Below are 12438 nucleotides of genomic sequence, written 5' to 3'. Positions count from 1 at the left end.
ACATCGTGGCCTTGAATAATGGCAAAGGTTGCGTGAATGTCAATATTAAAAATTTAGAAAAATTTAAATAATGGAATTAGTAGCTGTAGGTTATGGTTGGATGAGATTAATTGCAAAATGCATAGATCTAGAGTCCGATCATAAGTGGAAATGGAATTGTGAAAATTAACCCAACGGTTCTTGACTTATAAGCAGAATAAATAAGATATATTTTTCTTACATATATATTTTTCCTACTTTGCTATATATCCGATTTCTTGGCTATCAGCATCACTTTAATGGTCAGGAGTGACCTTTTAATGTATTTGTGATTTGGCTGGGATTAAAATTATTCGCGGTTTAGTGGAAATTTTCTTATTTTCTTAGATAAAAGTTAGGGTCTATTTTATCCGCTAAATATTGTCCGATGGCAGCCTAAATTAGTAGGCTTCTGCCTAGTCCTAAACTCTAACTCCATGTAAATTTCCGCGTCGATTGGTTTATAATTGTGGCCTGTACAGTAACTGCAAAAACAGGAAAAATTTCTGTTTTTGGTCCATTTCAACCCCTAAATATTTTGCAATCATCTCAAAAAACAATTCTATTCGGACCCTAACCCCACCGTGAGAATCGGTTCATAATTGCGACCTGTAGCTTGATTACAAATTAACATGGACAGACGGACATACGGACGGACGGACATACATAGCTAGATCGACTCAGCTCGGAGAGCTAGGAAGACCCATATATACTTTCCTATGTGGGAAACTAATATTTCGAGGTGTTACATAATTTTTGGCCCAATCAAACTTATAATACCCCCAAACACATAGTGTTGTAGGGTATAAAAACCATATGGGGCCCAACCACATGGTTCAACCTTTATTTTGATTATATTGTAAGGTACTAGCAGATCTTGGCCGATATATCCCATTTACACATATAATATGTGCATATACAGGGTGAGATAAAAAATACTGCCAAAAAGTCAAACGCCACAAATTTTAATTTTTTTTTAATTTTTTGAATGAAAGCAAAAAGTGACGGAAAAAGCATAAAATTTTAGAATAAGTTTGGATTTGTTCAAATTGGTTACCTTTGGCACGAATTATGGACTTCAAACGGCCAATGAAACCAACACACGCTGCCCGAATGTTGCTCTGCCGTATTTTGGCCCATTCCAGGTGAAGCGCTTGCTTGAGGTGATCGACACTTTTGTATTTTTTTAGTGACAACCTTGTTTTCCAAAATACTCCAGACACAACGGATTGGTATCTGGAGATTTTGGTGGCCATCGTGCGCTGGAAATTATGAGAGGAAGCTCATTTTATAAACATTCTTGGGTGGCGCGGGCTGAGTCGTTTGGTGCAAGGTCTGCGGCCGAAATGTTTGCGTGCCCAAGACTTTAATACAACCTCCAGAATATTTTCGCGATAATATTCGGCATTTATCCTGACGCGACCATCGGCTGTTATGGCGGCCCACACTTTCGTCAAGTCACTAAAGAAGTGACTTTTCCAACCTGATGTTGCTATTTTCTTCCCTCCACTTCCTTGACGTCGGGCTACGCTACCGGCATCATGGTATCACGAATAAGTTTTTGTCTGGAAAATGCTTTTGTACGCTTGTAAACAATATAATGAGCTGTCACTGGAATAATTTTAACAGATGTAGGACGAGTGGCTTAGAAATGACAGCAGTCTGAAGTTGATTGCAGTTTTGTCATCTCACCCTGTACAGATTGTATTTATGGTCCGAACCTCACCAAAACTTAAACGGTAGGGTTAGGCTCACTGGCGTTAGGCCTGTTGTTTTTAAAGTTGCCCGCAATATATTTAGGGTTGAAATGAACCAACAACTAAAAATGCTCCTGATTTTGTCACAAATATAAACCAAGGGACGCGAAATCTCGCATGAAATTAGAGTTTAGTACAGCGGGTAGAAGGGACCACTACTTTTGTGTGAAAAAATACAAACATTTCCATTCTACCGAAACGCTGAAAATAACTTTCAGGCGAAATCCAAAATACACAAAAGGCGAACTTCTGGCTTTTTTACTGATTTCGTTGACGAATATAGCCAAATATCGTAGACAAACAAATCATATAGATGAATCTGAATTTGGAGATACAGAGGGACCTCTTGTTTTTGCCGATCATCGCAAAATATTTAGGTGTTCAAATTAACCAAAAACACGAACACTTTCCAGATCACACAATTGAAACCATGAAATTTTTCATGAGAAGAGAGTTAAGGATAGCGAAGAAGTCTATTATATTTAATTATATTTAATTGTAAAATTGACCACAACAAATAAGTGCGCATATATTGGCCAAATGCCCCTGGTCAAAAAGTTAAGGATAACATCTTGGCAGGGCTTTATGTCATTAATTCAAAAATGAAATCTTCCAAAATGGATTTGGACATAAGGAGGCTTTCATCATATTACAGTGGTGTAGGTATCACATGGTCGGCCTCACACGACTATATCCTTTGCTTACTTGTTTTAATATATTTTTTAAGGTCTCTCGGAACAATAATCTTTTTTGAGAACAATAGACCAGTAAACTCGGATTTTTTTAAGAATCTCTTTAAGTGCTTCAAAACAAGGTTAAATAAGGCTCATTTTCATCAGACCACTTCGAGTAACAATTTTGAATATTAAAGGATTAATATTTTTTTTCTAAAAATATCTCTTTAACAGAAAAAAAAAATTCTTAAAAATTCCAAGAGTCAATCAAGAATCGGAAATATTTAGACCACGTCCTCAACGTCTTTAAAACTTGCTACGCTTAATTCAGGTGTCAAAATGTACAATTTCGGCACACCCCTTTTCGTAACTTTACGACAACATAACTCTCTTAAAATGAAGGGTTTTAATATGGATATGTATATTTAATTTGAAGGTCATCTTAAGCCAATAGAAGGTCTTCTAAAGCCAATAGAAGACCTCAAGGTCATCTTAAGCCAATAGAAGACCTCAAGGTCTTCTTAAGTCAATTGAAGACCATTTCTAAAGATTATAAAATATCTCAAGGCCTTCCAAAGCTTATAGAGGACCTCAAAGTCTTCCAATGAGCCGGTAGAAGACCTCAAAGTCTTCCAAAGAGCCAGTAGAAGGCCTTAAGGTCTTCTAGAGCCAATATTAGACCTGAAAGTCTTTTAAAGACAATATAAGACCTCAAGGTCTTCTATAGCCAATAGAAGACTTCTGGGTCTGCTAAAGGCAATCAAGGACCTCAGGCTATTCAAATGTCAATAGAAGACTTCAAGGTCTTCTTAAGCCAATTGAAGACAATTTCTAATGATTATGAAAGACCTCCAGGCCTTCAAAAGCGTATAGAGGACCTCACAGTCTTCCAGTGAGCCAGTAGAAGACCTTAAGGGTCTGTTAAAAGCCAATAGAAGACCTAAAGGTATTTTTAAGCCAATAGAAGACCCCAAGGTCTTTTTAAGCCAAAAGAAGACCTCAAGGTCTTCTAAAGCCAATAGGAGACCTCCATATCTTTTAAAGCCAAGGTATTCGTTGGAGAGACCATAAGTATATCGGTAGATGTTTTAGTATAGCTCCCATATAAGTGTACCTCTCGATACTGAGTACTTTGATAACCAAAATTTTCCACGGAATTTTTTAATTTTTGTATGAAGAGCTTCAACTTAGGCCAATTTTGACGGTTTCAACTAATTTGTTTTTACCTCTTTCAATTTTTTTGTTTTTCAAAATATAAAAATACAAACATAATTTAATCAATTCTTTCAAATACACCAATGATTAATTGCTTTTCAGCAACAGCATCGCGCAACGTGTTGTGCTAGAAGCACAATAAACAATCGCTGACACGATCCAAAAATTCAAGATTTACAAAAAAAAAAAAAAAACACGCGAGCGAAGGAGATGAGCCAACACACACGATCTATCTTTGTGTTGTTGTTGTAAGATGAAGTAATTCATTCATTCATTCACTCGCTCAGCCGTAAAGAAACAATCTTTGAATTCATTTCTAATCCAATACGCAACGTTATTAGACGTTACGCTTTCAACATCAAATCCAACACACAAATCAAGTGGCCAACGAATGATTTGTTTTTAATGATGTTATTAACTGGTTTGGCCAGCGGTCAAACACACGCACACGAACACACACACTCGCATAGACTCATTTACATGTGTGGAGATCTACAAACGCTCACTGTGCGCTGGTGTATTTTGCTGCTCTGATAGCTCGACTCGATGTTTTGTTTACAATAGCCCAAAGAGAAAAAAACTGATATGAAACAATGACAAGAAACAGAAGAAGAGCACATCGATAAAACAAAAACCTTAGTTGGCTGTAATCAGGTTATTATTGTCCAAACAAGTTTTAATCGTTGCGGTCAGGTATGAAATTGAATATACAGTGGGACTGGGTAGTTATTAGGTGAATTCATTTGCATAGGATTGGTGTTTTGAAATTTGGTTCACTGATGGTGCCTAGGGAACTATTGCTCACTATTGAGATAAAAATAAGACAAGGCCATATGATGAGTTTGCTTGGACGAAAAAATTGTAACTCCACGAAAAAAATAGTCTTAGAACCATGATGCTCTAATACGTTCTTCCTATTGCGATTTACAGGTCGGTTGTTACCGATCTAAAGGTGGCTGTTACGGCCCGAAATTTTGCATAGTTTTAGGGTAATTGCTAGAGTAGAATTATATTATTTGGATTTTCGCAAATTATATAGGGTATAAAATTGATCTTCGCAAATTTTCCTGATTTTCCAGTCACTCTACAGGTCATATTTATAGACATATCAACTCACAATTTTGCATGGCATAAAAGCTTATAACAGGACATTTGGGGAAGTCATCAAATAATATATACTCGGAGTGTGATCAAACTCGGAAGTTACAATTTATATATCAATCTTATATCGAGTTCGAAAACGATCAATAATCTTATAAAGAGAGAAAAAGGAGAACTAATATGGTTAAAATTGCGTTCAGCGAAATATTTGTATCACGCTTAAGTCAAGAACGTAAATATATAATATCTGTCAACCCATTACTATCGCCATCACCAGGATCAAAATTTTCAGTCGATATTGCCACTCAGCCTTGAGTTAGCATTATTCAATCTGGGGGAGGTTCCGAAACAATTCGTATCTTTCCTTAGACGGATATAAATATTATAACGTGCCTGATTTGGACTATAGCGAATACTTCCTATACTTTTTTTGTGGAAATATGCTTGAGGTAACCGATATAGCGGACCGAAGTATTCCATTTTAATATATCATCTAATACAGATAAAAATTCGAACATTCATATCCAATTTTATGCGAAATCATAAATTCCATGCTCATCTAAGGTCTCTGATTAAGAGAAATTTTTATGTATATTTTGAAATTAAAAAGAATCGTTTACTTGACACATTATTCATGAATATTCAATATTCTGACTCTTTGTGGGGGAGGTACCAGAAGGAGTGGACCCATGTAATCCATCTTCACACCAGACCTTGGATTAATAAAAATATTCTGATGTGTGTAATTTGAAGGCAAGCGAAGCTTTACATAAAATTTTATAAGAGTTGCAATTATTCCAATTGTTTACCCTTTGTGGGGAAGGTACTTGATGGAGTGGAGTGGAGTGTACATTTTCGCACCTGACCTAGCACTGGTGTTTTTAATAAGATTTGAAAAGTTGAAGCAAAATTGGATTATCTGTTCCCCCTCTGTGCAGTAAATTATTTTCTTTAAAAATGTTGGTATTTTGTGGGGGAGATGACAGAAGGAGGGGACCGATATTGCCCATCTTCGAACCCGATCTAAGTATCAGAATAATATTAAGATGTACCAAGTTTGGACCAACTCGGATACTTGCTTCGAAAGTTATCGTGCGCACCAGTCAGACAGACGTACGGACGGACATCGCTAAATCGACTCCAAATGTCCTGAAACGGATTTGGACCAAAGAGACCTAGGACACGTTTTGGCCGCATCAAATATACCCTCTGTAGCCATATGGCTGAGGGTATAAACATTACAACTCAATTTTCTGAAAACATTTTATATTTCGAAACTCAACAAATATGGGATTTTATATTGCAGTGATTATTGAAAACTTTTTCATGAGGTTCCCTAAAAGTCTTAGCTGACATTTTATTCACATCACCTTACCTACTTTTGTGTAAGGTATGAGATTCCTAAGTTTTTATTTTATTTTTTTTTTCGTATTTTCGCTTCTGATGGCAACAATTTTGATATATAAAATATCGAAAATAAGTGAAAACTTTTTACTTTTTTGAAAATCCATTTCCACTACATTTGAACAAGTTATATTCTTCCTGTTATCAGTGCTATATAATGCAATAGTAAGAGCCCGCTACTTCGTCAACATAAAGTCCAACTCATTTTTGATTCGTGCCAAAAGTTCGTATTAGACCTTTTGAGTACTGAAAATGCACAATTTGTTCTGATTTACAGAATTATCTCAACGACTCCATATGTAAACCGTAGAAACCAACAGTGACCTCAATATCAGAATTTCAGCTCTAAACCTTCATGCAATATCAATTTTCACCCTAGACACCAACCGGGATCCAAAATTCAAGCAATAACCAATTTAGTACCACTCAGCGGTTTTCGACAAATTATAGTACATTTAGTACTTTTTTGTAATTAATTATAGTACTCAATTGTAAAACCGTTTTATATTTCAATCTCAGATTTCAGCTTTATGCTTTCAAGAAATACAAAATTGAGTAAAGTTTAATTCTTTTCGAACATTTCCGAAACCATCTCCAAATCTCAATCTCAGATATCAAAAGTTATATAAATATCGAATTTCAGAATTTTATCTCTATCCCTACATTCAATACCAAATTACACTTAGTACTTTTCGTACAATTATACTACACACTTTCCAAAACCACCCCCATATGTCAAGGCTACACATGAATAGCAACCCAATGCGAAATTTCAAACTACAAGCGCTATCCGTCCACCCAATATCAAATTGTACACAATATAGTACTATATTGTACTTTCCGTGCACTTATATCAAACTCATCTCATAAAAATTTCAAATTTTTAGCTCTATGAGTTCACATAAAACCAAATTGTACCATTGGAGAACTTTTCGTAAACTTAAAGTTCGAATTTTCAAAAACCATTTCTTACATCTATCCATCAGTGACTTTCACTACGTTGGACCAATACAAAGTATTCAATTTTTAGCACACTTCAATACTTTTACGTCCCTTTAGTACGAATTGCCTTATCACACGACTACGCACTAAGAGTGACTCTCGTGTAAAATTTTAAGATTCTTGCGCCAGTCCTTTGATCGGTTAGATATCGCGCCTAATCGAAATAAAAGTTTTAGACTCTATGTCCCTTTGGACCAAATCAGCCTCAGGACGTTTAGAGTCGATCTAGGGGTGGCCGTCCGTCCGTCTGTCTGGCTGGTGCACACTTTTACTATCAAAGGGAGTATCCGATTTGGTCCAAATTTTGTACATCGTAATTTTTTTGTTAAACTTAGACCGAGTTCGAAGATTGGCAATATTAAGTGGAAACTAGCCCACCAAAAGTCGAGATTTCCAAAAGAATTTTAGTTTTATTTAATTCTTTGGTTCCTCTTCTATTGAGCTTACGATATTGTCACTTGGGTAAAAAAATGTTTTTTGTCATTGAAGTTATTTTTAAAATAACTTCTGGGGAGAATATCCCAGACAAAAAACAAGGGAACTGATGAGGATTGGTGGCTCTTTCCGAAACCTAGGTATTCCCTGCCTTACCCCCTGGTAAACATTACCATCTTTCTCCACTAATAAACAAACGTTGTTTTTATAAAAACAACAATAAAGGGATTAAGCCTGACCATATTGCAACAACAAAATACTATGGTATCCCGAACAAAACAGCCAACACTGTTCTAAAAAAAAAAAATATTTGAATGTACAGAAAGAGAAAATATATCCCAATTTTGCTCCAACTTTGTAAATCCTAATATTTTAATTAACCCTGTCAGGTGTGTAGATGGAATATATCGGTCTACTCCTTCTGGTACCTTCCCCACAAAGGGTCAAAATTTTGAATAGCTAAAACCACCATGAAATCTGAAAAAAAACATCCGGTTATCTTAATATTTCACGCATCCCATTATTTCGACTAACACAAGATCTGCTGTGAAGATGGGATATATCGGTCAATTCCTTCTGCTACATCCCCCAAAAAATGGTCCAAATTTTTAACATCCCTGAAGCTCATAAAACGCGAAATAAGCATCCAACTATCTTCAAATTTTAAACAAACAAACAATTTTGCCAACAAAAGATCTGTTGTGAAGATGATATATATCAGCGAACCCCTTCTGATATTAACCCACCCACAAAAGGGTCAACATTTTCAATACATATATGTCATAACTTGTGAAGCTAGTGAGCGATTCTTTAAAACTTCTTACCTTTAAATATTGGAACATTTTGTATGGTTTAGTGGCTCCGGTCAAAAAACCAATATAACCCCTTAGAATGACTTTACGGCATGAACCCCCGATATTCGCCATTTTGATGATTTTAGCAACATTTTTAGCGGAATTGTTCACAATTTCGTATTTGAAGTTTGTAATAGGTACTATATGCCTTTGACACAAAATCGCGTATACAGGTCCATGTCTTCACACAGCCCTCATACAAAGGTACCTCTTGATATTCGGCATTTTGATGATTTTAAGAACATTCTTAACCGGAATTGTTTCAAATTTGGTATTTAAAGTTCGTAATGAATACTTCAGCCTGAGACAGAAAATTGTCTCTACAGGTCCACGTCTTCTTATAGCCCCCCATATAATGGTACCTCCCGATATTCGGTATTTTGAAGATTTTAGCGACATTATTCAACCAAATTGTTTAAAATTTGGTATTTGAAGTTCATAATGAATACTTCAGCCTAAGACAGAAAATTTTCTCTGCAGGTCGACGTCTTCGTATAGCCCCCATATAAAGGTGCCTCCCGATATTCGGTATTTTCATAATTTTAGCCACATTATTCACTGGAATAGTTTCAAATTTGGTATTTGAAGGTCGTAATGAATAGTACAGCCGAAGACAAAAATTTGTCTGTGCAGGTCCACGTCTTCGTATATCCCCCATATAACGGTACCTCCCGATATTCGGTATTTTGATGACTATAGCAACATTATTCACTGGAATAGTTTCAAATTTGGTATTTGAAGTTCGTAAAGAATTGTACAGCCTAAGACAGAAAATTGTCTGTGCAGGTCCACGCCTTAGTATAGCCCCCATATAACGGTACTTCCCGATATTAGGCATTTTGATGATTTTAGTGACATTATTCACCGGAATGGTTTCGAATTTCCTCTTGGAAGCTCGAAATTTGTACTACAAACTATGACGTACAATTGCCTGTGGACACCCCTTCATATAACCCGCATATAACGGCACCTCCCTTTACTTATATTTGAAAAGTTTTTATTTTTTTCGAATAAAAATGAAATACGCATATGATTTTTTTTACATCTATTTATAAAAGCAGCATTTTAAATATTCAGTATATTATGTAACATTTTGTCCCACTGTCAATTGTTTACACACACGCATACCTTGTAGCACAATTCCATTTCACTTCAAAAACATCTAATAAAATTAGCATAAATACAAAATACGCTATGAACTGCAAACCCATGTTGAACTCTGTGCATCGCCAACTTAACCAGGCAAGTGCACTTCAAGTTTGACAACCGACGAAAGCGGTAGGAGGCTGAATTGTTTTTTTTTTCCGAAAATAAAAAAATATTCCATACAAGGGACTAGCACACACAGCAAAGTGGCGATAAAAGTTTGCAAAAATGCTGATAAAATTTGCCACTGCAGTAAGTTGGATATAATTAGTGAATGTAAAGGAAATTCAGAACTAATCAATTGCCATTTTAGTTAATCGTAATTGTTAGCGTTGGAGCCCAAAGCCGTCAATATGCCTACCAGAAGCCGCTGGTGCCATTCTATGGTGATGATGGAAAACCTCGTTATTTGACCACCACCAATCGCATGATTATACCCGTGGCAACGGGTCGTAACTATGAAGTTAGTATGTCACCATCGAATAAGTTTGTGGAAATGCGTTTGGAGCAGAGACAAGGATATCCGGTGGTCCAGCAGCAAAGATATTCACAGCACTCAGCAGTGGTTGGGGCAAGTACCACTGCCCACCTGGGTGGAACTGCTTTGGCTCCGGCAAATACACATATCGCCCATGCTAATCAAAGGTTAGTTACCAATCCAGTAGGACAAACGCCATATCATCAACATCCAGCCGTAAATGGACAGGTGTATGCTGCTGCCCATGGCACAGGTCAAGCGCAATATCACCATCACCATCATCAAGCAGCAGTTAATACCCATCAGCAAGCCCATTACGCTCCAGTTGCTCAACCTAGTGCAGGTCATTTGGCCACCCAAGTAAATCAAGGCGTCTTGCAACATCATGGCCATGCCGCTGTACAGCAACACCAACAACATCATTTGGTAGCAAACACTCAAGCCTTGACTCAACATCGAACTGCTCCCATAGTCCAACATCAGCAACAACAGCAGCAATACCCAATTGCCACCCATCAGGCCTTAGTAGCCCATCCAATTCAAGCACCCAATATACAACAACAACACTCACAACAATTTCCCACACCAAATAATCCTCCCTCAGCTCGATTTGTGACAAAATGTCATCCCAACGGACACTGTGAACAGGTAGCACAGGATCAACAACATTCGGCGGTTGTACAACAAGCTCGATCTCATATTGCTCAAACGGGTGGATCGACATGCAACGGCCTCTATGCCCAAGGTACAGCGCAAGGTTCTGCCCCACCCCATAAAGGTCTTCGTGACAGACGTTTGTTCCCCTACAGTGAGGTGCCAATTGCTGCCTATCCCTTCAACAAGTGAAGTGAAAGGGCGGATCTTAGTTAAAAAATCTGTGGAATTGTATTAATTATAGCTTAGCTGTTTTTTTGTTGTTATTATTTATGATTGTTTTGTTGTATGGCTTTTAAAATGAAGATCATTAATAATTTACATTAATGGATGTATGTTGACTACGGATGGAGTCATGGAGGACGGGTGAACTCGTTAACCTTAAACCAATTAGAAGTCAAACGAATTGATTTATTTAGTGCCGTAGCCCATGACCACAAACGCAACAACTTTAAAGTTAATAAGTTTTAGATCTGTGTAAAAATCGATATCGATTTAGACATGTGACATCGATTTAGGTTTATCAATTTAGACAAATGACTGCTGCTACCTATGTCAGAGCTAGACCAGACGGTTTATCTTCTATTTGTTTAAAAGAAAAATGAAAAAAAAAACTGACTGACTGAACGAGAAACAACGCTCAGACGAAACGACAGAAGCTAAAATTTTGAAATTTGACACGAAGGTCAGTCTTGGTTGCCTAGGCCTGTGATAAGACTGGGTTGTTGAAAATACGTGCTAAATAGGTACGAAAATTACTAAAAAAAATGTAATACTCTGTAATGGACGAACGGAATGAGCTAGAACTCTGAAATTTGGAATGAGAGTCACTGATGGAGTGCAGAATAGATGTGTCAAAGGGTTTTTGGAAGATATGGAGTACAGGATAGATGTGCCAAAGGGTTTTTCGAAGTTCCAACTTTAAGTTTACGAAAAGTTCTAAAATGGTACAAAACTTTTAAACTGCTACCATTATGGATTATGTGACCGTATAGAGCTAAAGAATTGAAATGTGGTATATGAACCTAGGTCCGAAAATAAATTTCACATTTTCAGGTGGTTCTGGAAATGTGTACCAAACTGTACTAAATTTGGAACAGTTTGGTTTAGAGTGAACGGATGAAGATGCAATTTTGTATTGAAATTTTGAAGATGAAATTTTGTATTGGTGGCAGATTTGCGAATTAAAAATATGTATGAAAAGTACTACAGGACTGCCATATTCGACGGACCCATGTTTTTTTTTTTTTAAATCAAAGAAAAAAAAATAAAAATTTGGCGGTTGGCAATGTTAATCATTTAATTTGTTCCAAGAAGATTTGTTTACATCAATTTTTGAATATGATATCTCTCAAATGGCCGCCTCTGGCGTTCATGACGTTTTTGCCAACATTTCGGCCGGAATAGCGGCTATTTCTTCACGAATGTTGTCCTTGAGCTCTTCTACGGTCCTTGGCTTGTTAACCTTAACCTTTGACTTCAAATATCAGCAAAAGAAGAAGTCAGGCCGCGTCAAATCGGGCGAACGCGGTGGCCAGTCCAAATCACCACTTTTCGACATCAAACGGCCCTTGTTGAAACCAGAACTGCCTCATACGCTTTCGACGAATAATTGGCATCACAAAATTGGTCATTATGTCGCGATAACGCTCCTGATTGATGGTAACAGCATGGTCATTTTCATTTTGGAAGAAAAACGG

At 36.9% G+C, this 12438-nt stretch overlaps 1 protein-coding gene across 1 annotated transcript; it reads left to right on the top strand.

Annotated features, from left to right (window-relative positions):
- The first annotated feature begins 9700 nt into the window (after positions 1-9700).
- Positions 9701-11059, top strand: LOC131802795 (G-box-binding factor-like). The gene is made up of 2 exons (XM_059123431.1): positions 9701-9858; positions 9920-11059. Exons 1-2 carry the CDS (start codon positions 9835-9837, stop codon positions 10928-10930), a joined length of 1035 nt encoding a protein of 344 aa, XP_058979414.1. The 5' UTR covers positions 9701-9834; the 3' UTR covers positions 10931-11059.
- Positions 11060-12438: the final 1379 nt, after the last annotated feature.

This window comes from Musca domestica, unplaced genomic scaffold (assembly GCF_030504385.1).
Source record: "Musca domestica strain aabys unplaced genomic scaffold, Musca_domestica.polishedcontigs.V.1.1 1, whole genome shotgun sequence".
NCBI lineage: Eukaryota > Metazoa > Arthropoda > Insecta > Diptera > Muscidae > Musca > Musca domestica.
This window is presented reverse-complemented; position numbering and strand designations above follow the sequence as displayed.